We start from the raw sequence: 24675 nt of genomic DNA, 5'->3' as shown, positions 1-24675 counted from the left end.
CTCTTTTTTAGCAGCTGTTAAACCCCTCAGAAGCAGATGAAAATTCTGTGAAACAGTCTGAAATTACCAGACATGGCTGCCTTTCTCTTAAACAAACTGATTAAAGATAGCGCTTCGAGTTCTTTTGACAGAGATGGTGATTTTGCCATCAGGCGTTTAAAACTGAAAATTTCTGGATAGAGAGAAGAAGCTAATTTGAGCATAATTTTCCCTCAAGGAGGTATGCTGTTTGGTGCAAAAGTGTGAAGAATGGCACTGGTTTTACGCATGATTGCAAAATCACCATCTCTGGGTGTTGTCTGCAGTCTTTTCGCAGTAACATTGCCTCACCATGGACTTAGCAGAGCTATTTAGATAATGGTATACTAGATGGCAGTAAATTTGCTTGCTGCCACAGCTGCTTGCCCAAACTGCGGCAACGTTTAAGGAAGCCTCTAAGAGTGAAAGCAGGAAATCAGGAGGCTAAGCTGCAGTAATACTTGGTCCAATTAGACCTAAATCGCATCTACTATTGCCTTCCAAATTGGTCGTAATTAGCTAGGTGAGATATAAGATATCCCTTTTAGGGGAAATTGTACTTGAGTGAGCTTTTCTCTTTATCGCAAGATAGTCAGTTTTAACCTGAATTTTTATGCATTATGGTTGAGTCACCATCTCTAGCTCTAATTCAGTTACCATCTTGTCTATTTTTGTGTCATTTAAAACAGTGTTTGATCTCTAATTTATAGGGAAGACCAGAACTAACACCAGTTGCTGTACAAGCTGGAAAACTCCTTGCTGCACGTTTATATGGAGGTGCAACCTTAGAAATGGATTATGATAATGTGGCAACAACTGTCTTTACTCCGCTTGAATATGGCTGCGTTGGTCTCAGTGAAGAAACTGCAATTTCCAAGTACACGGAGGATAAAATTGAGGTTAGTAGTTTTGCTTTCTTTCAACCTGTTTCTGCTTAGTTCAATAAATTCAGACTGTTTAATATTCAGTATAACGGTTCTCAACACCTTCATTGCTGTGCTGTTTGCTTTCACTGATATATTATGGCAGAAATGTACAGCTTGCCCACCAGATATTCCTACATCCTATTGCATTTTCACTCAGGGAATAGAATTTGGAAGAAAAACCCTGGAAATTTAATGTTGACTCTAGAATTTTTGCTTTTTAAAATGGAATGTGTATCTATTTGAACATAAATAAATCCAATTTTTTTAATATAATAAGATGGTGTCATAGTGAAGTTGGAGAAGAAATTTAAAAGGCAGGGTAGCCTTTTTAGTCGTCAGCTATCAGAACCTCACGATAGGTATTGTGTTACACCTCTGTAATGAATGAGTCATAAAGAGGTTCTATGCAATCAATCAGGGAAAATATGTGTAAAAAACAGGGAATTCAAAAGTTGAAATTAAGTAGAAATCCGTCACTGCTATAATGTAGTATTCGCAATCTTGATTTTTATCTTTGCATGCATTTCATAGTTTAAAAGTAGAAGGATGCTCCCATACAAGTAGTACCATTTAATCTTTAGTTTCAAAGTCAACTGTTTTTTGAAAATTTATGCTGAAGCTCAGCATGGCGCCCCTTTTCTAATTAAATTATGAAACTCTCAAGTATTTTCATCCTTCGTAACATTGAATATTAAAAATTAGGAGTTCGGTGGATGTTCAAAATTTAATTTTCAAATGTTATTTATCTTCATATTCTCAATGATTGCAGGTTTACCATGCGTTTTACAAACCAACAGAATTTTTCATTCCTCAAAGAAACCCATCACGCTGCTATCTTAAAGTGATTTGTTTACGAAATTCCCCACGAACAATTTTAGGAATGCATTTCATTGGACCCAATGCTGGTGAAGTTATACAAGGATATGCTGCTGCCATGAAGTGAGTTCTCTTTCTTCACCATAATTGGTTTTTTTTTTTTTTCCTAGCAAAAGCTTAGAAGAAATGGGTAACGTCATGAAAGTTATACATTAGTACAAATCATACTGTTCTAAAATTTTATTTCCCAAGTGAGAGATTAAGATTTGACCCAGAAATCGAGGAATGGACTAATTTAGTGACTAGATCATTTGGTATAGTATCGAACTCATGGTTCAAACCAAAACAAACTAACATAACCTCATTCGCAAATTCTCCATGCGTTAGTTGTGTTAATTTATTAGAATTTAGTCATTGACCAGTCATAAATTAATTAAGGACTCCTTAGACACACAAATTTTTGATTGTTAGAAACATTTAGAGTGCTCGGACGCATTTTACCATCATGGCAGAAGGGGGCAAAACAGAAAAAAAGTTTTCTGCTTGTTTACATTTAACCATGACGTAGCCACTAGTCCAGTCTATTACATCTCATCACCAGGAAGTCTTACATATTTTTCAAAAGTCAATTGAAGAGGTAAAAAGTTCTCAATTTTTTTTTTTTTTTTTTTAAAATAAAATGTGTCCACTTTTTCAACTTTGCCATTATATTTTTTCAGGTGCAACATTACTTTCGATCAGTTGGAGTCAACAGTTGGAATCCATCCCACTCTGTCGGAGGAATTCACCAGAGTAGTCATCACAAAACGCTCAGGTTTGGACCCGACGCCCCAAAGCTGCTGCAGCTGAAGAGACAGTGGCATTCATTCCTTGGAATCAGTATTCTTGAAGCCGCTGGAAATCGCCTCCTCCTTCCCTTTTTTGTTCTTTAATATCAGTAATCATCGTGCAAACGGATTTTTGCCCCACAGAGTTCACTCAAATTAAAAGATCAGATTCAATCTGTCAAGATTCTTTCCTCTCGTGATCTGAATCAATTTTTATTAATATTTTACCAAACACCCTTGCACCCTTCTTAAGTTTTATAGCTAAAAGATGATCATTTTATGCACGTCTGTTTTTCATGTACTCTATTTTCCGATTAAGATCAACTTTTCGCACAAGTTGCCCAGTGATAATGCAATTGAATTCGGTTTTTTTCATCCCTCCCAAGTGAACTTTTAAAATGTACATTCTTTTAAAGAACATGAATATTACTTTCTTTTTTTATTTAATTATCAGTGCAGAAAAAATCAAGCAATTAAAAGGCTGAACCGGTTTTTATGTTAAATCTTCTCAGAGAATCCTGAGAGATATAAATATTTATGTTCAAGGCTCTTTATTGTCTCAATTTTTTAGATGAGGAGTATTTTAAAGTAAAAGATTATGCTACTTGCCCTAGAAAATGAAGAATAAAATCGGATTAATTTAAAGTACTCACATTGACCGCTAATGAGGAGTCAATGTACGATTGAAAGACTACAGTAATTGTATAATGTTGGCCTTACTTATTTATAACAAACAGTAGGATAGCCTCTGCGTCACAATTAAATTCATACCTTAGTGACACGTCAGTTTTCAAGGAGCTTATCAGCTTGTTCAGGATCCATCATCTGTTCAAATATATGTATAACACACTTTTTTGATGACGGAATTAAATTTTTAAAAATTTTTGAAGTGTTGAAGGAAGGTGGAAACCTAGCTCATTTGTTCTGCTACCTATGTTTGTTATGAAAAACTTCGGCTGTGATAAAAATTCCTACGTAATAATTGTGAATAAAAATCTCAAGCTTGGTAATAAAAGTATCCATGTTCCTTGAGTTTTCTTAACTGTTATTTAACTTTTAAATAAGAATGAAAAGTGTCAGACTTTCTCGTGCTTGCAATTATGCTGATGTTCTAAGCTCTCTATGCTAAGTAGTATTTTATTGGCTTTAAATATGATCAAAATGAAGACAATATATGAATGAAAATTTGTGTATATTTTCTTGTATCATTTCCCCGGTTGCTTGATTTTCAGTTTTACTCATTGAATTGTTTTTTTTTTTTTTTTTATTTATTTATTTATTTATTATTCATCTCATTCATTATTTATTAATTTTTTTTATTCCTGAATGGATTGTGAATTTTACTGTGCAGGCACTTTGTTTTAGGAAATGGCAAGATCAAGATCATGGATAAAATTTCTTATGTTTTATGTCTAATATATTTTTATATTTTAGAAAATATGATTTGTTCTCATTTTTGTTATCTTCAGACAACTACTTTAAATCCTCTTCCCTCATACTGCCTGAGTGGCTAGCAATCTGGACAACCTGTCAGGAAATTTCTAAAGATTCAGAAAAGATAGAGAGTAATCTAGGAATTCTTCAAATTATTGTTGAAAATCATACTTAATGGAGAATGGACCATTATGCAGGGTTAAAAAACTATGTTTTCACCCTAAAAACACATTATCTCATCAAAATTCTTTGCAAAACATTTTGAACATATTCTAACTTTCAAAATTACCTCATACCTGAGAAAGAAAGTTTGTAATTCTTATTCTAAACAATCAATTCAAACTTTCCTCTCCTGAAAAAACCATAATCTATGTAGGTCAAATCAGGGCTTGAAATCAAACTGTGCATGCAATTACTTATTGCTTAAAGGGGTGTAATACACACCTCCTTCTTCTTCTGATTCAAGATAGGCACCTTCATTCTTCTCAAGAAGAAGTTGCACGCAGGGAAATCCTTCCATCATACAATATCCTGTAACTTGTCTAGTACTTTAGTCGCACGTGACTTAATAAAAATTAAAATCGAGAAAAATCGAAATGGATTACATGGACTAATAAGTATGTCAGGGTCAAAATTTTTTCCCAATCCAAATCGAGAAAAATCGGCAGCCCAAGTAGCAGTGATCGCGATAAATAGCGATTTTATCGGTTGGTTATCGCGATTATATCGGTGCCAATATATCGAGATATTATCGGATTAAAAATTGCGATTTATGGCGATTAAATCGCTACACATCGTAATTTTTGGTCCGATAAAATCGTAATACATTTTTGTCGATAAAATCGAGATTAAATCGCTACTTAATCGCGATTTTTATTTCGAAAATATCGCGATAAATTGTCGGGCGATAAAAGAGTGGTTTCACGATAACTGGAATAGTTCTGTCACCGTAACAGACAACACATTTTTCGGCCATACTTTTAGTAGTAATGATAATCATTCGAATTTTTTTGCATTAATCTACATAGAGTTACGTGTTATAACGCTTTTCAAAGATTTATCGCTCCACTTGTCAATTTTAATATATAAATGACCGAAAATGTGCTGTCTGTTATGCTGACTTTTTACCGCAAAACAGACTGCACATTTTCGGAATTTACATAATATTGATTGAGAAGTAGAGCAATAAATCATTAGAAAGCGTTATAATACGCAACCCTTTGAAGATTAATGCGAAAAAATTCGAGTGATCATCATTTCCACTAAAAACATGACCGAAAAATGTGTTGTCTGTTCAGGGCCGGATTTACCTATTTGCCGCCCATGGGTCGCCTATATTTTGCCGCCCCATTCTCATTCGTTTTGAAACATCAATAAAACCATCAAGTGAACGTGCCGGAGGAGGAGGGGTGCATAAGACGCTTTTGCTCGTGTTCGACACATTTCTTGCGAAAGCCCTGTCAATACTACTAGCCAAAGTTCACGGAACTTTGCGCGAAAGTCAAGTTCCGTTAACCTATCTCTGTGTTGACAAGGCCCTCCATTTATAAGAAATGAACGAAAAAATTATGAAAGAACAAATATATATGTGGTTGAATATTTTTAACTTCCGCCGCCGCGCTGACAGCACTGAGTGCACTGTGTTTGGCTGTTTGGCGCAATGCGTGTAGTAATTGTAGTATTTATCCATTCTTGTAGGCGCTATGCGTTTCACGCTGACCGCAGTGACCGCTCTGCTGTGTTTGATGCAATGCGTGAAGTATTCACGCAGTCTTGTGGGCGCTAATATGTTTTACATGCCGACCGCCGCCGCGCCGAGGGCTTCTCCTTTTCATCTCAAGTCCTCGTCATCATTTCTCTCCAAGCCGCGCCGTTTCAAAATTGCGTGTTGGGTTTCTCTCTTAACTCGACTAATTAGGTGCTGTCTCTTGAATCACTGAAAGACGACAGAATTAGACATGTGCACACTCTCAGGAAATGAGAGATTTTGTCGCCTTTTCTCGTTTGTAATTTTTTTTCTAAATCCGATTTTTTTTATTCCTACATTTAAAGTAATTGCAAAGTTATGCCCCCTAGATTTGCCGCCCTGGGCCCCGGCCCATGTATCCACCCCCTAAATCCGGCCCTGTGTCTGTTACGGCGACAAAACTATTCCAGTTATTGTGAAAGCACCCAAAAGCGCGATTTTATCGTGATAAAATCGGGGATAGTCGCTCAGATATTGATGATCCTGGCGATTTTATCGCCGATAAAATCGTAATATATTTACGAACAACATATATACATATATACATTTTTATATATTTTCTTACGATTTTTCCTTTGAGAAATGGTACTTGGGAGGGGTTAGACAGACTAAAATTTCGGGGTCTCAATCGGAAGTTCTTCGATCGAACTGAAACCAAGCTAGTCCACTCGGAAATGGCCCGAGGAGTCCGATTTTTTGGTCGAGAAAGCTTCACACGGTTAATTCCGTTTGCGACGGTGCAGACTTCCTGGCTGAATCTCTCAGTAAAAGTCGTGTCATGTGCAGGGTGTCTACTAGTCCGGGATTAGTACTGATTATTTAGGGGCAGAGGCGGATCCAGCAATTTGGCAACACCGGATATCCTCCATTTAAACCTAAGTTAAATAATCGATTCTTGTCGGAGCACCTGGCCCCTTTAAAAATCGATACATTTTCATATGTTTAAATGGAGAAAAACAACGTTGCCAATTTGCTAGATCCGCCAATTTTAGCCGGTCCAGAAGCACCGATGCGGAGATTCCGGAAGAATGTGCGGAAATTTTTCCTTCGTTACCACGCGTGTTTTTCAATGAAGCCTGGAAGTATGCAATCCCCTGGGCGTTGATTCTTAGAGAAGTATTTGCCTGCAAGATTCCGACTGTGCAGTCAGTTAATCTTCCGGTCACCAATTACATTTTGTGGCTACGTCACACTGGAAAAAAACCACATTGGATGGAGAGTCCAGACTCTTGAAAACATTGACAAGAAAAAATACTCTTGATTCCATCAGATTTAAGCTTAAATCAAAAACCAAGCCTCTTAATTTGAGCGGATTTCCTTTTGATTTAAGCTTAAATCTGATTGAATCAAGAGTCCTTTTTCTTGTCAATATTTTCAAGAGTCTGGACTCTAGATCCAATGTGTTTTTTTCCGTTTATTCGAACGAGAATTTCAAAATTTCGGAATTTCTCGAACTTCGTCAAATGGAGGCACTGAGAGAGTAGGTACTGAATTTCTTGGGAATATATTGAAAAAGTACTGCAAAAGTAGGTACCTACTGATTTTTATCCAGCCTGTTTTAGTAAACACCCTGCATATGCGATGTAATAACATTAAAATTTAAGTACGATCAGAGCACAGGCTTAAGTGGACGTATTTCTATCAAACAGATTTGTGCGCAGGTGAGAAATATGAGGGTGCTCGTCAGTTCTGCGGCCGTAAGAGTGAATGAGAATAATAAAGCGCCAGTGACGTCAACGGAGATGCATGCCATCGTCGCGGCTCCTCGTAGTGGTCATTAACTCATGAGCCCTGTCCACACCGCTCTCGTGCCATGCCCGCGGTTCATAGATCCTGAATTTAGTTGGCACATAGTTCTGTTTGCTGAATTTAAAATCCCACTTTTTCAATTCTTCAAAAGGAATCACGCCCACTTTTACATTGTTTCTTATGCAGCTTTTTAAAGCACACCCCATATTTCTCACACTGGGAAAAAAAACACATTTGGATCTAGAGTCCAGACTCTTAAAAACATCGAGGAGATAAAGTATACTCTTGATTCAATCAGAATCTAGCTTAAATCAAGAACCAAGCCTCTTAATTTAAGCGGATTTCGTTTTGATTCAAGCAAAAATCCGATTGAATCAAGAGTATTTTTTCTTGTCAATGTTTTCAAGAGTCTGGACTCTAGATACAATGTGTTTTTTTTCCAGTGCATCTGCGCATAGTTCTGTTTGATAGAAATACGTCCAAATGAAGTTTTGAGTTTTTCTCTCGATGTTGACGCCACACGGGGCAGTTCAACGGGGCGTAGTAGACGAGCGTCGCACAGTATGGATTGGGTCAATCAGAGAGGTCGGACATGAAATTTTGTACTAAAACTGCAAATTTTTATGTTGATTTCGTCACATTTTAAATTTTAAGGTGTGTTTCTCGAGAAAATCAATGAAACCACTTATTCAACCTCAAAGTTTTGTATGGATGGAGTTACGAGCTTTTAAAGTTTCCAAATTTTGTCCGACCTCCTCCATCAACTCGATCCACTGTGCGCCGCTCGTCCGCGCAATCGTATCTTATATCCTCTTCATACCAGTGGCGTGGCGTGAATTGCGATATATCGATTGTTATGCCATTTAAACCCATGGAAAAGGATCGATAAATGGGGTGTTCGCAGCGAACACCTTAATAATCGATTCTTTACCATAGGTTTAAATGGCATAACAATCGGTATATCGCAATTCACGCCACGCCACTGCTTTATACGTGCTTTTTGACTTGGACAATCGATACATTAAAATTGTAAAAAAATGAAAAACACATTTCATATTCGTGGACATAATCACGATTTATTCAGGAATCACGCAGGCGAGGCATCGTCCAATTTTTTCTTCATGGCCTCAAGCTCTTTGACGTCGGACACGGACGCCTTGAACTTAAAAGCGACTAAATTATGATAGAAGTAAAATACAAAAATTACAAAAATCACCAGAACGGGGATGACGATGATGGTCGCGGCGATTGCAGCGTTGATGGAGTGGTCCCAGAATTTGACCCAGCACAGTATTGCCACCTCCACCAAAAATAGGAAGAGCCCGAAAACGGTGGAGAAGGTCCACGCGAGCTCGACGAAACCGCGCATTCGCTCGTGGGGCGATTCTTTGACCAGTTTCGTCGACTGGAGCTTGCTGATCGCGTCTATGTTCGGCAGGAGGTATGTGCTGATCATCAGGGCGAAAATGTGCACGGCGACTAAGATGGTAGTGCAGATCGAGAACATTATGAACAGCCATTCTGGCACGTTGGTCGGTTCGTTTATTTGGAGCTCCACCATTGCTATCTGTAAAGTGAAAGAAAAATACATCGATTTGAAACTCAGGCGGTAAATAGACTAAACCAGAGTAAGCATTTCCCAATGAGAATTCAGGGTGACTAGCATCAGGATTTTTCCGATTTTCCCAATTCCATCCGAATTTGAGGTCAGGTCATTGAATATCAGGTCAATAAGGATGTAATCCCGATTTCATTAGGATTTGAGGGAACATCGGTCGTAAAATCAGGATTTGAGGAAAGTCGGCCGTCCGATCAATTTTTTTTATCGAGCTATTTTTGTGAGGTTACATTCGGCTTAGAACTTAATTCTAGAGTTCTGCTTTCGCATACGCTTAGAACTTGTACTTTTTCTTCGCAAAAAATCAGGATTTGGAAAAAATATGAAATCAGGATTTAGCAGTCAAAAATCGGGAAAAATCAAGATTTCCCAAAATGAAAATAACTAGACACCTTGATATTGTTATAAAGGAGGGGTATCAATACCTACGGGTCGTTTTTGGGCCCCCAGCTTAATTACCTCAACTCTACAATTTTTTGCTCGTTGAAGGTGTATATTTTACGGAATGTATCAGAGATTCGGTCTATTTTAGGGTCTATAATACTGATCTAAACATGGGTTTGAAAGCCTACAATTTTGGCAAAAAATGCGAATTTTCCGATATTCGACCTCAAACCTGCGAAACTCGTAATTTTCGCCTACGTCGACTTTCAAACCCATGTTCGGACCTGAAAAGAGGCGAAAAATAACCAAATCATGATGCATCCCGTAAAATATAGACCTTCAATGAGCGAAAAATCGTAGAGTGAGGAATTTATCATCGATGGGCCTGAAAACGGCGTTCATCGATATCCCTCCTTCGCAAATCTTTAAAAAAAAAAATAAAATCACATTTTTACCATCAATTGAAGTATTTTTCACTAAATGGTCCATAGTGTCAATTAAAAACGATCACACGGGAGATAGGTGGTTTGTAATGCAAAGGAAAATTGCAACTTTTTCCAATTTTATCGCCGTAATTTCTATTAAAGGAACTCCTTCAATTAGTAGATAGGCAACATACATTTCACTTCCCCGCAGTAGCGATTACTTTGGCCAGACCTATCGCTCAATTATTGAATCGCAACCTTTGCCAACAATTAATTTCATTTGTGATCATCTACGAGGGGAGATTTCAATTGACGAAGGCAGAATTTTTTGTAGAATGATTTTTATCGAGCTTCATCGATAAGTCGGATTTTGAAATTTCTACGAGAAACTCTCTGATGTTCTCAAGATCAACAATGGTGCAAATTTCAGACTCGGCTAAAAGTCTGAAAATGTGTCTAAATGCATAACTTCCAGCATGATTTCGTGTAGTTAGTACAATTTGCCTCGAAAAAATTTTCGAAAGCTCTTTTTTATACTTTAAATAACCACATTCCCAACTGTAATCAGTCTTGATCAGCCGCAAACGATTCCGAGGGAACATATCTTTTTTGGCCCACCATACTTTGGATCCCGATTCAAGGGAGCCCTTAAGTGCTTTTGGGGTTTACATACATTTCATTCTGAGATACTGCGAAGTTTTGTAAGCCCGTTTAGAACAACGTAATTTTTCGCGATTTCACGTTTCCATTTTTCTGGCAAAAATTGACCTTGGGAACGTCCGACAATATACCAATTAAGTAATTCTTTGGGCAAATCGTTTTTTCACCCAGTGCTTTGACCATTTAACAGATACACTTACCATTGCAAAACCGGAGAGAAGTTCAGAGGTGGTGGCTGTTGCCTTAAGTTTGGCACGGCTCATGTGAAGTCGCCGCCAAGTCAACCCTTGACTGTCTTCTCCTCGCTGCTCCTCATCTAAATGAGAATTGCTCTGTAAAAAGAAAGAAGAAAAACAATGACGTCGGACTTAGGTAAGTTTGGAGGGCATATAGATTCGATCGACTGAATGATCGACACCGATGTTCGATCGACAACTTATTAAAAAACCGGTATGTCGATTCCATCGACATGAATCGATCGAAAAACAAGAACGTGAATCGATCGACACGAATTCGATCGACAAAATTCGATCGATTCACGGGTTTGTCGTTCGATTCACGGTTGTCGATCGAATCGGTGTCGATCGATGAACGTTTTCATTTTGCGATCGATTCATGTCGATCGAATCGATACGGGTTTTTTCAATGAACTGAGGATCGAATCGGTGTCGATTGATTCACGTCGATCGATTCGCGTTCTTATTATTCGATCGATTCATGTCGATCGAATCGACACCTGTTTTTTAATTCATGTCGATCGAATCGACACCTGTTTTTTAATTCATGTCGATCGAATCGCGTTTTCATTTTTCGATCGATTCATGTCAATCGAATCCATACCCTCCGTAAGTTTGCCCGGTATAAGTGTGTCCTTCATCAATGAGCAAAATCCAACATCTACATAATAGTTACATAACCGTACAGCGACGGTAAAACTCCCGAACCATGTATCTCGTTCGCGGTGTTCTGGAATCTCTGCTCTCATACTTTTTTTTTCTTATGGAGGACTAATAAACGTATTTCTGCCAAATGGAACCAGAGACAGGTGGAAAAGAAGGGGTGTGCTCGTTAGTTCTCGGGCCGTAAGAATAAATGGGAATCATAAAGCACCAGTGACGTCAGCGACGACACGACAACGGGACAACGGGGATGCACAGGCCCATGGAGGAGTCTCTTCAACTCATGAGTCGTGTTCACACAGTGGTCTTGAAGCAGAAAAAAATGCGACAAAAATGTGTCCAAAAACGATTTGCAGGGGGTGAGTCTATGGTGCGTATGGACTTTAAATCGCGGAAAATCAAAATCTTGGCTGATCCTAATTTCGAATTATCCTAATTTGACATTTTCATGGTAAATGCAAGTTTTCTACTGATTTTGATCCGCTTTTTCATTTATTTGTTCATTGAATCGGTGTTGATCGGTTCACGTCGATCTATTCCCATTTTTATTTTTCGTTCGACTCATGTCAATTGATGACCCTCTTGCTACATGCAGATTTCCCATCATACTTTTTTTTTAAACTGAATAATTCGCCTTCTGCTGCGTGTGCAGCAATTGTTGTTACGAATAAGTTGGGCGTGCTGATTTTAGTTCTTTACATACTCGAATTTCTGAAGGCGTTTCATGTGCATAATCCACACAGTAGCGCAATCTGTCAGAGAGCAAACGAAGTAGGGATTGAGCGATTCATTTAATCTCACTTCTGTTTTTCTCCGACAGATTACGCTACTTGCATAAATAAAACGCCTTCAGAGAGTCAAGTATGTAATGAGCTGAAATCGGCATGCACAACACATTCGTAGCAACAATTGCTGCAGGCGCAGCTGAAGGCGAATTTAAAACAACCGTATAATACACGATGAAAAACATTTTAGCTCTTCGATTAATATTTTCACCAGTAGAGTTGCATTTTATGGTTTTTCTATGGGGGATTCTCGAAAAACTTTTCTGCAAAAACGAAAACATAAACTATGTTTTAATACAAAATAAAATATATTGCGCTCCAAATTTTCACTCTTGGCTGCGTTTTTTAAAATTTTAGTCTGTTATCATTTCGTAGAATTAATATCAGAATGAACTCAAAGCTGTATAGAACTTAAAAGTTTGATTTGCATACCTGTGAATACATCGATAGGTTATTGTGTTCACAGTCATTGCGGAAAGGATAGCTAGACAATGAAAATTGAGATCCTCTGTTATCGTTCCTACTGCCTGAAATAGAGGAGACAACATGTGAGTGATAAAATATGCGCACGTTAACGGGGTAGTTAGCTTATTAATAAACCTCATTGTTCATCAAAAAATCTCAACCAGGAACAGAATGTAAATGATATTTTTGTTGAGAAATATGAATGAAAGCCTTCGGTCATGCCAGGACTGGAGGAAAGTGAATATTTTGTGACTACGCGAAAAGCAAATTCCTATATTGATATGTTTCATAAGTAGATGTGAACTCAATGGCTGATAAAAAGTTTAAACTAAAGTTTTGAAACAAAAAATTGGATTTTTTACATCGACCTTACTCACGGTTTTCTTTAAAACAACGTGTTTTTTCAAATTCATCACTATTTTAAAATTTTCAAAAATTTCAGTTGCCTCCTTCGTTTGCTAGCTAGGCTTCAATTATAAAATATAATATATTCACGCAACTGAAAGGGAATAAATTCAGATTTTATAACCGATAAGTCAGTTAGATCTCATTCTTTTGCATTATCTTTTTCTTTTCTACTTCCCTACAGCTATGTATTATAATTCTAACATTATTTTCGATTGAATCTAATGCAATCAAAGTTCAGATTGGAAAACGAAAACGCACTGAACAGTAGTTCTAACTCCCACATACATTTAAAACTCAGGCCTGGCGGGACGGAGGGGTCTAACAGAAGAAGGTTGAATTCTTCGGCAAATTCTCTGCATTTAAAGAGTATTTTGGAACTTTATCATCGCAAGAGTTAAACTCACAACTCCCGAAATACGGCGAAACAAGTGTTCGTGAGGAACATCAGTATACCCAGGTTTTTTGGAAGAGCACAATGAAATTACTTTTTCTCCGATTACGATACAATTAAATTAGTCACTCTTCTCTCCGTTCAATTAACCTACTCAGACAGTCTAAACAGGCCGACTAGCTCAAAACCACATCAGAAAAAATGTATGGGAGTAGCAAGTACTGTAACTCTAATCTCATTCACCAAATGGTCGTACCTCTGCCAAACGGAACTGTGTGCATTATGACGTAAGCCCTGTTATGCATGTATTCTTAAGGGTCTCAAGGCTCATGTCTTAATGCACATAGTTCTGTTTTGCAGAAAATGTCCAAATGTAGGGTAAATGCGGTCAAATGTCTGATCATCTTTACCCCGCAGTATAACGGTGTCAAAAATCAAGAAGACTCGTTGTGGAATTTACCATATTCCTGGTAAAATGTGCAAAATTTTTGTTCAATGCAGTGAACTTTTTAAGCCTATGAATATCAATATTTACGTGCATGCGCATTCCTAACGTTCTCCTTTTCAAAAGTCAGTGGAAGTTGCTTTTCATTTCCAGTCGTCACGCACACTGCCGTGCATAGGGGAAACGCCGTATGAGCCTTCAGGCGTTGCCAAATCTCCTCTAGCAAATCACTAATTTTCAAGAACATTTTTGAGCATTTTCCCGCCAAATTCTCAGATAATTTTGTTTGTGATTTGATCTAGAGTGTCTGTAAATTGCAAGGAAAAAATATTCATAATTTTCCTCAAAAATAAAAATTGTATCCATGGAAATTTGGCAACTGTTGAATGTTCATACGGTGTTCTTCCTTAGCACGGAAATATAATATACATTGATGATTGAGGCAGCTGTTGCTAAAATGAAGCTGATAATAGCCGAGAGAACGCGCTTTTGTTTGTGATTGAAGGGCAAAAAGCCTTTTTACCAGCCAGGTGGTACAATGGTTTAAGCAAGCTCTAAGACACTATCGCTGACAACCCGATGAATAGATTCACCGACTCGCAATCAGAAAGTCCAGACTCATTGTCATCATGGTCTAATGTTGTGGACAATCCTCGCAAATTGCCACTGTCTTTTCTCTCTGCTCCTTCACCTCTTCCTCGCTTCTTTACATCTTCTTCGCTTCTTTACAGAGGTGGTGATGAGCCATGACCGTGAAGATCGAAGTTGTCAGTTTGATCCTTGAAAAATTATAATCTCGTTTAGTGACAACGACACAGTTCCTTAATACAGGCGGGTGATCCAGGGCTAAACAGCCGGACTGCAGGAGCGTGTTCTATGGGTCAAAATAATTATTTTTTTGTCGTATGAAGTTTTTTCCGAAAGTGCCCCCAGTCGGAAGTACCCCCCCCCCCCCCCCCAAAAATGGAAAGTAAATCGTTTTTCCTGAATTGGTTACGGTTTTGAGCTAAATCTCATAAAAATGCTTTCTCCTCAGTATTTTTATGCTCTGCAGTCATAAATTATCTAAAAAAATCGAAATCTCAATTTAAAGATGGGGTTTGGGGGTGTTTCGACTTCTGCAGTCTGGCTGTTTAACCCTGTATCACCCTGTATCACCCTGTACACCGAATCAGTGGTTAAACTCAGAAACCACAGGTACATTCATCATAGTGCATCAAAAATTTTGTTTCCTTCCTACTTTTTCGAGAGGAAACCACCTAGGTATAGAGATTGCCATAAGTTGCGAAAGTATCGTCAAATTATTGCGATTTTATGCCAAGACGTGTGGATTACCCACCTTCCTATTTGGAAGGTCGAAATTATCGATATTTAATGCTATTGTGTCGCAAGGAATTGGAATAAAGGGCAATAATTTGCAATTTCTGGTTTTGACGCAGATTGCGTATCTTCTCAGTTGAAGGAACCTTAAAGGCCTTGCTGTGAAATCGCTAAAAATCCTGGAAAATCATCCATACATTTTGTCCGAAACTTTTAATTTTATCGCAACAGTAAGGCAATATGTCAGGTTGTATGACATTTCGTCAACAATTTTTTGTCAGCGCACCTGTTTTTCCCAGTAATTTTCGTCCACGCGTTTCTTCGGCACGGGATTTTTGATCCACGTGCCAGTTGAGACCCAAAGTTAATTGGCCCACATGTAAATACAAACGACAATTGCTCACGACGTTTTTGGATGAAAATGTATAATGTCTTGGAAGAATGAGGGTTTGCTTGTTTGTCTGTTTGGTCCAACGGAGAATAATATAAAGTTGAGAGTTTTCGTAAAAATGGGGGAGCGTAAATTCCATGAGACAAAATTCACTAAAACTCTCTACACCTCTTTGGTGTAACAGGACTTAATTATCTTTCAAGAAAGTCCCACCTTGTTATACCTGAACCGGATAAACCTCTATATTTGCCTCAGCTAAAGGCTCTTAGATTTTTCCTGTGTACGATAAGTATCTTGATTTATTTTGCGAGGAAATATCTGTACTTTTAAAGGATGCCTGTCATTCTTAATACGTTCAATTTTGAATATTACTGTGCAACACCTCTGTTGTGAAATAGTTGCTTCAGGCGCCGCCGCACGACGGGCGGGCGGCCAGCGCGAAACTCGCATCGGCGCCTACAAACCTAAGTGGATACTTCAAGCATTGTGCAATGCGTGAAGTATCCACTTAGGTTTGTAGGCGCCAGTGAGCCTCTCGCGCTGGCAGCACGCCGCTCCGCTCTCTTAGGCTTTAATATTTTAACTCATGATTTTGAAATGTTTGTACTCTGTGCATTGATTATTCTCATTTAAATTGATGGGGGAAAAATATGTATCAATTTATCAAAGGAGAATAATAATATAATGTGTGTTTTTTAAATATCGGTGGTTCCGTGTCAAAAATGATTTCCAGAACACTTCAATTTTTTCTTTTACATTTTGTGATTTTATTGTGCTGCAGCGAGGTGTACGCGCAACCAAACGCTCACAATTTGACGTATTTGACTCTAAAAGATCGATGTACTCGTACAAATGGGTTAAAACTAAAGATTGCGTGCTTCATGGTTTTTTCTCTCTTTTATTCATTTTTGCAGTTTCTGTCGGCACAACTGCGGCTCATTGAGATTAATGTCGCTTGGATCAGGTTTTACAAATATTTGTCACGTTTTAAAAATATAAACGTTTTCAAAATGAAGTGATAATTTCGTAAAGAAAAAATTAAAAAAATAAAAAAAAAGTACCTATCCATATATAAAGTATATTGTACATAGAATATTTTAAGGATAGAAATAAAACCAAATATTCACCAATGAAAATTTAAAAAGATGATTCAAAAGGAGAAAGTAATAACATTTCATTTAGAAAATGAGCAACCATAACAACACCTCCTTTTCTCTCAATTTCTCATTTCCATATTGTCAATATAATTTTACATACCGACTAAAATATAACGCTTGGACCAAGTCACGGTTGCTAATTTTACGTGTGGGCGTAAACTACCGGACAAAACTGGTGCGCGGACAAAAAATGGTTGACAAAATTTCCTGAAACCAATATGTCAGGATATTACTGCGATTCTAGCTTTTTAAAATTCGCCTTGAGCAGTAACTTTTCTTTAAAACAAAAAGAAATAGAAAGGGAACAAAAATTAAGCAATCAATTTGTCTGCTTAGAATTTAACACAGCATTACAGAAAATAAAACGAGAAGAAGTATGATAGAACCTGTTTACTTGCATCATTCCGTTAAACGCTACAAAATTTAAAGGTGTTCAGACCTACCTGAAAACGGCCCATTGGAAAACGGTATGTTTAGCTGCGAATGATAAGGAAGCATTTTTGCCTGTAAGCTTAATTCGCTACCGGTTGAACTCGATCCTAGGAGGTACCTTTTGTTTCCTAGTTTGCTGTCACTAAGTTGTTGTTTTTGGTACAAGTTTTGCTGTGAAAAAAAGAATAAAAATTATCCTAAATATAATACTAAATTATTTTAAAAGAGGAAAGGGACTTTTTACACGGTCAATTCTAGTGAAAGTGAATTATTAGAAAATGGTGCTCTAGAGCATGTACGGAAACTTTTCAATACAAATGCCGTGTTGTGTTGAGTTAACCGTAAGCTGCATGTGATGCTGCGTCGTCTTATTTTGAAGGCGTATGATAAGTAATTTGGAGTCGTGTTCTTTGTAAAAACCGTAATACGGACGGAACTTCTCTGACTAATAATTTGATTCTTTATTCTCCTTTGAATTTCATAAGTTTGACGTGAGAACTACTGTTTTTAATTCAGTTATATCCATTTTTTTTGTATATCGATGGCTATAGTGCAAAACAAGTGTCTCTATTGCAGTACTTTAAAGTTTCCCCTCCTAATTTGTTTTTTTTAAAGAAATACACCGCCTTTTCAGCTTAAAATTTGTACAGAATATTCTGCTAACAGAGGAGAAAAACCAAGGACGTTTTCAAGCCATGCGGCGTTTAATAATTTCCGCCGCCATTTTATTTGTTTACATAGACGCAGCTGTCCGAAAATTTCACTGAATTTTCTTTGTGCTGCCGATAAAATTCAGTGAAACATTCGAACAGATTCAACCAAAAATTTCTCCGTAAAAAATTAAAATGACGGCGGAAATTTTAAAACGTCGCATGGCGCTTCTGATACTTTGGCCGGAAGGTGCGAGGATATACTTAGAAATTCCAACACTGGAAAAAAAACACATTGAATCTAACTCTTGAAAACATTGACAAGAAAAAATACTCTTGATTCAATCGGATTTTTGCTTGAATCAAAACGAAATCCGCTTAAATTAAGAGGCTTGGTTCTTTATTCTGATTGAATCAAGAGTACTTTTTCTTGTGAATGTTTTTAAGAGTCTGGACTCTAGAACCAATGTGTTCTTTTCCCAGTGAATAAGTTCTTACTTTGGAGTCTTTTCGTAACAAGGGCGGAGCATCCCCATGTAATTGCATGGACGCGGATGTTGTGAAGAGGCTGTCGCTCGTGGCTTGTCGACTGAGCGTGCCTCCAGGGATTTTCTTGTTGTAGAGATCGGCACTGGTGACTTGACGTTTGTGTTGCATACGGTGCTTTGAGAGCGGGGATACGGTGCCCTGTTGGGTGAAAAAGTCCGGCTTTCGAAGTGGCCCTCGCCCTGCGGGGGTCCCCATCCCTTTCGCCATTGAGGGGGCCCTGATTCTGGCTTCGGACGAGGACCGCGGGAGACCCTCTGCGAGACGGCTTATCTGCCGTCCACCCTGCTTGCAAAAATAAAAAATCATCAAGTTATTTCTTTTGTTGTTTTCTAGAAGAAAAAAAATGTAAAGGAGGGATGACAGGGAAAACATAATCAGATTACAGTGTTGTAATCACACAGAGAGGGGGTTTATCGCAGAGTAAAGCAGTTGAATGGTGCGAAATGCATGATACTGTTTTTTCGACTTCCAAGTCGGTAAAATTGCATATCAACGAAATTAAGGAGACCGTGAACTCTTTTCAGTTGACTCAGAGTCAGAAACTTTAACGCAGGAGTAGAAAAGTTGGATGGGCGAAACACGTGATACATCTATTTTGACTCCCTGTTGGATTACATACCTATCCTATATGTAACCTATGTATACCATCCATATTCCGGGCTCAGAGGCAAAAAATTTCCGGGTGTAGCACCCGGAGCAGTCTGAACTGCGGTTGTAGCACCCGGAACTTTCGGCCTCTGGGCCTGGAACGAACAGTACGTCTATACAGCCTGTAATTTTTTTTCAGTGCCACTTCAGGTAAACATTTAAGTCCTCAAAATGAAAGAATGTATTTCTGTGTTCGGACGAGCTGAGTCCAACCGATGACGCTGACTCTGAAAACACGATGTTTTGCCCCCTCCTCCCTTCCACAAGCTTAAATCGAGTAACCAGCAGAGTACGTTGATGGCTTGTAATCGGCACGGCGCCAAGGTTCCTAAGTTCGTTTATTTCCCTGCCAGTCCGATCACCAGTCGAACGATTCGTCTCTCCCATACATCATGGGACGCGCGCTAAACGATACGAGTCATTGTGCTCGTTAGTAACCCTCTCAATTCCAAGTGAACCAGCTATTTCGAAAACTATTCACACTGGGGAAAAAAACACATTGGATCTATAGTCCAGACTCTTAAAAACATCGACAAGAAAAAATACTCTTGATTCAATCAGATTCAAGCTTAAATCAAGGACCCAGCTTCTTAATTTGAGCGGATTTTCTTTTGATTTAAGCTTAAATCTGATTGAATCAAGAGTATTTTTTCTTGTAAATGTTTTCAAGAATCTGGACTCTAGATCCAATGTGTTTTTTTTCCCAGTGTATCTTTGCACACAACGTGACCCTGCCACAGGCGGATCCAGACGTTTCGAGCCGGCAGCCGGAGGGGGGGGGGGGGTTCCGAGGGGTCTCTGCCAGAAAATTGTTGAAATTTTAAAGTATTTAAAATGCAGTTTGAGTCATGAAAAATTACCAAATAGAATTACATCATTCCTTTTTCTTCCGTTCCTTCCTTCTGTCTTTTTTCTCTTTTCCTCCTTCTTTTTTTTCCTAGCTTATTTTTCTACTAGCTACCTGCTTGAGCTGTGCGGAGCGATCATCCCTGAACCCAGCGGTGGGCCGCTTCTCGTTGACGGTGGTGGCGACGGCGGTGGCGGCCCTCTGGAGCTTGAGCCTCTCCTCGTCGTCGGTCGTGGTCTTGTCCTCCTCCAAGTTCTGCCGGGACGAGCCGATCCCCGACTCGGGCTCGCTGCTGTCGTAGCAACTCGTCGTCTCGGCCGCCGCGCGCCCTCGGATCTCGTCCCCCGAATCGCCCCCCGCCACCCCCGTCGAGGGCACCCGGGAACATTTGATCGTGTTGTTGTTCTCCATGTCCGCCGCCGCTGTCACGCTCCCATCCTCGTGGATCGTGTTCATCTCGCTGCGGCTCCTCACAGCATCCTCACCCAATAGTCACCTGGAACATTCGACAAGAAGATCTTGAAATCCGTCGGGTGTTTTGGAAAGGGAGGGGAGTGAAAATACACGGAGAAAAAAACTTCGTGCGTGGGACCCGAAGTTTAGGTCATATGGATCTCTGAAGTTTTCGGATTGAGCATCTGAACACTTTAGGTCCAGCTGCTGAGGTTTGGATCACACATGTGAAACTTCAGTTCTTACATCTGAAGTACTTCGGTTTTCACATCCGAAAAACATCTGAAGTACTTCAGATGTAAGAACTGAAGTTTCACATGTATGATCCAAACCTCGACAGCTAGACGTAAAGTGTTCAGATGCTCAATCCAAAAACTTCAGAGATCCATATGACCTAAACTTCGGGTCCCACGCAAGAGGTTTTTTTCTCCGTGTATATCCGCTAAAATCAGTAACATAGAGACCCTCCACTCTGCCGTGATAGCGAAGAGAGCAGTAAGTGCAAAAATGAAGTTTTGAGAAAACGGCCGGCTCATAAGCTTGTAACCGGAAAATTTTATCGAAAGAAGCCTCCGTTCTTCGTCAAATTGCCACTAATCGTCTGAAAGACTCCTAGAAATCGTTTGGATGATAAAAAATCGACGGATTTTATTTCAATTACTGAAAAAGGGTATTTTTCATGCAAGACAGCCGTAAGTGCTATCTACTGCATGCTTTCGTGGCTGCGTAATGGACACACAATTTTCAGGTTAGAAATTGGCAGAAGAGGGCGGCACTTTACTTGAAAGCGCTGTTTTCATTAGCTCTCTGGAGGAATATCGTCACTTACTGCTGTCTTGTGCCTGAAACTATGTCATTTTTGCACACCTACGCCACTTACGGCTTTCTCATATGTCTCGTTTAGATACAATTAAGATGAATTTTGCTGTTTTAGCAATTTCAGTGATTTCATCTAAAAGAGTTCAGACGAATTTTGAAGGAAACTGGCTTTCGAAAATTTGACACTAACTGCTCTCTTCGCTATCACGGCAGCACTGTAGCCTCTTGCTGACAGGTGGAACATTTTACTTTCGGGGACTCAACACTTCTTTATCACAGAGTACATACAGTTGCAATGCAAGTGGGAGAGCTGGCGCGCCACTTCTAAGCATTTTCCAGGTCCCGAATTCCGAGACTCCTGTGTAACGCCGGGTCACCTTTTCGATACATAATCGATTGTTCACAATACACGGGCCATCCAATGTAAACAAAGAAGATAGGAATCACCACGTATTCCACACCGCCATTTTGGATCGAACATAAATCGAAAAAGTGACCCGAACTCGGCGCACACCGAGCTCGGAACTCGTCGAGCAGAACATGGCGCCAGCTCTCCCATTTACATTACGACTCTGTGTGCTCTATGATGTAAACAAAGAAGATACGAATTACCACGTATTCCACACCGCCATTTTGGATCGAATATGTATCGAAAAAATGACCGAAGCTCGGCACACACCGGGCTCGGAACTCGCCGACCAGAGCATGGCGCCAGCTCTCCCATTTACACCACGACTCTATGTAGTACTCTAAGAGCCGGGCCGACGGGTGTTTCGAATAATATTGGCTGGCGCCGAGAATGATTGGCAAGAGCACGGGATGGCCCTTTCGGCGGTGGACGTGGAAGGCCCTAGAAAGCCGCGGGCCGTGCGTCATCCGCGTTGCGCGTGAGCTTTTGTTCATTGTGATCGTGCGATTGCTCGCCGCTCGCGCGAGCACTAATGCCGAATCGAGCGCCAAATCACCCGCGGCACGGCGCGCGCCAATCGCCTCTCTTGCGTGGCATGGCAACCGCATTTTCGATTTGAGTTCCGATCCTTGGTAGATATGTTTTACTAGATCGTTTCTGCTGTATTGGTTGTTACACCCATCCAGAGACAAGAGACCCTCCACTGCAGGCCGATTACTGAAACTGATAGACAAAGCTATAGACAAAGACGACAAAAGGGATTTGGAGGGATCCTATTGGTGGAAGCGGGTGGTGGCAATGGACATAGGAGGTAGGTAATGGACGTAAGGTAATGGTAATGGTAATGAGGTAATGGTAGGTAAACGGCAACCCACCAAAGACCCGACAGTTAGTCCATCATTTTCTTCCTTAGTCTATAAGAACCAACCGTGTCAACCAATAGGATCGCTCTATACTCCCTATGTCTTCTTTGTCTATCGCTTTGTCTATCAGTTTCAATAATCGGCCCGCTGGCCTCTTGGCGACAGGTGGAAGCTTTTACTTTCGGGGATTCAACATTTCCTTACGGACAATCACAAGGGAGCAACAGTCGTTACTCTTTTTTCGGCTGATGACCTACCTACATGGTGGATGATGAGCTTCGGGTGACGTCATGAGCCAAACTAGTTTCCCAAACTTCGGCTTGTTTGCAAAACGAAATTGCCAACACGTTGCACACTGGAAAAAACCACATTGGATCTAGAGTCCAGACTCTTAAAACATCGACAAGAAAAAAATACTCTTGATTCAATCGGATTTTTGCTTAAATCAAGAACCAAGCCTCTTAATTTGAGCGGATTTCCTTTTGATTTAAGCAAAAATCCGATTGAATCAAGAGTATTTTTTCTTGTCAATGTTTTCAAAGGTCTGGACTCTAGATCCAATGTGTTTTTTTCCCAGCGTAAGTCAACAGTTTGATGTTATAGTCCCGAAAGCAAAAGCTTCCACCATAGCCGAGATACGAGTGGAGGGTCTCTTGTCTCTGCGTGATGTGCCTGGGGGAGGAGGAAGTGAATCTGCGTCAGGGAAGAAGTACCGCTCAAGTTCAGCGTTCCGTAACGATCATAACTTAAAAACAAAACCAAAGGCTACGCCCCCTAATCGCTTCGCGATCTGAAATATTCGAGTTTTTGGTCGAAAAATGTTCCACTACAGTTAAAAATGTCATTTCGACGTAGGAAAACAGGAAAATAGCATTTATACTTCCAAAAAAAATCCATTGAGGCTTGGTTTCGACAAGAGCTTGAAATCTACCAGAAGTGGTAGAGTCGGCTTTTAAGCAAACTTCATTATTTGGAGAACATGCGAAGCGTATTTACAGCTACTTGCGGACTGATCGTTAAAGAAAGCTGGTGAAATCTATAGGCAGAATATGACGCCTGAAATGTAGGCAGAGAGAGGAAACGCATAGTCATGGTAATGTTACCTTCATAGATACTCGGTGCAGGAGAATATGTGAAAAACCCAAATATGTCAGATATCTCAAGACGCTAAAGATGTTCAATGTAATATACGATCGAATATCCAAAAACTATTCCCGTACTTCCAGTGTTAGGCCCTGTTCCTCTCACGAGAATGATCTTTACAATGCCGATCAGCCAAGAGCAAAGTATAGCGAGGTGTTTGTACGGCTTCAGCAAGTCTTACTCGTGTGAGCGGGGGAGAGAAGGGGGGCATCAGGCATCTGTGATTAATATGGACGCATTTACTGCGAAAGGAGACTATCTTGATGCAGTTTTATCGTAGATAGACTTCTTTTGTGAAGATTCATCCAATTGAGTCTGCCCACCAGTTGTAAGGACTCCAATCACTATTTGCAAACAATCAGCTATTCTTTGGTCCCGGGAGCTTCTTCGCTGGAAGCGGGAACAAACGAAATGTTGTCGCTCCTCTGACGTAGGGGCGTATCTCTATTTTCACTTGAGCTCCGGAGAGCATGTGCTCATACAGAGAACAGGGCTCACGTTGAAATCGAGTTACGTCCTTACGTCGGAGGAGCGACGATGTGGGCAGCATTCAGCGTTGAATGATCGGTAAACAAGGTTGGATCAAGGTTGCTCCATCATTTACGAGTAAGACGCTTTAATTAATTTGGTGCAGCACAGGGTAACTCAAGATTAAGACTGAGATTTTCAGGAGTCGATTCTTTCGGTCGAGATAGGATTTTTTTGTGTTGCGAAATTTTCTTCTATGACACGAGGCCGGATTTACCTACTTGCCGCCCATGGGCCGCCTGTATTTTGCCGTCCCCTTCTCATTCGTTTTCAAATGCGAATAAAAACCATCAAGTAAACATGCCAGTGGGGGAGGGGTGCATAAAACGCATTTACTCGTGTTGGACACATTTTTTGGGAAAGCCCTGTTAACACTACTAGCAAAAGTTCACGGAACTTTGCGCAAAAGTTAAGCTCCGTAAACCTATCTCTGTGTGGACAAGGCCTTCCATGCATAAGAAATGAACGA

At 39.7% G+C, this 24675-nt stretch overlaps 2 protein-coding genes across 7 annotated transcripts in view; one reads left to right on the top strand and one right to left on the bottom strand.

Moving 5' to 3' along the window:
* Window positions 1-4025, top strand: part of Trxr1 (Thioredoxin reductase 1) — a 36839-nt gene extending 32814 nt beyond the window's left edge. For both annotated transcript variants that reach the window (XM_019044749.2, XM_019044748.2), the window contains exons 7-9: window positions 729-917; window positions 1714-1883; window positions 2480-4025. In XM_019044749.2, coding sequence (XP_018900294.1) covers window positions 729-917; window positions 1714-1883; window positions 2480-2609 — 489 coding nt within the window. In that variant the 3' untranslated portion in view covers window positions 2610-4025. The remainder of the gene's footprint in view (window positions 1-728; window positions 918-1713; window positions 1884-2479) is intronic.
* Window positions 4026-8573: 4548 nt separating this feature from the next.
* The window catches only part of LOC109032557 (uncharacterized), a 34016-nt gene continuing 17914 nt past the window's right edge, over window positions 8574-24675 (bottom strand). For 3 of the 5 annotated variants that reach the window (XM_019044745.2, XM_019044744.2, XM_072303197.1), the window contains 6 exons: window positions 20106-20487; window positions 18446-18781; window positions 17309-17468; window positions 12721-12815; window positions 10805-10936; window positions 8574-9084 (listed from right to left, as the gene is read on the bottom strand). In XM_019044745.2, coding sequence (XP_018900290.2) covers window positions 8605-9084; window positions 10805-10936; window positions 12721-12815; window positions 17309-17468; window positions 18446-18781; window positions 20106-20447 — 1545 coding nt within the window. In that variant the 5' untranslated portion in view covers window positions 20448-20487 and the 3' untranslated portion in view covers window positions 8574-8604. Of the gene's footprint in view, window positions 9085-10804; window positions 10937-12720; window positions 12816-17308; window positions 17469-18445; window positions 18782-20105; window positions 20488-23638; window positions 23658-24675 lie in introns of those variants that run through there. The other 2 variants (XM_072303198.1, XM_019044746.2) reach the window with 2 other exon arrangements.

This window comes from Bemisia tabaci, chromosome 8 (genome assembly GCF_918797505.1).
Source record: "Bemisia tabaci chromosome 8, PGI_BMITA_v3".
Classification (NCBI taxonomy): domain Eukaryota; kingdom Metazoa; phylum Arthropoda; class Insecta; order Hemiptera; family Aleyrodidae; genus Bemisia; species Bemisia tabaci.
The sequence above is the reverse complement of the archived record's forward strand: the minus strand, read 5'-3'. Positions and strand labels throughout refer to the sequence as shown.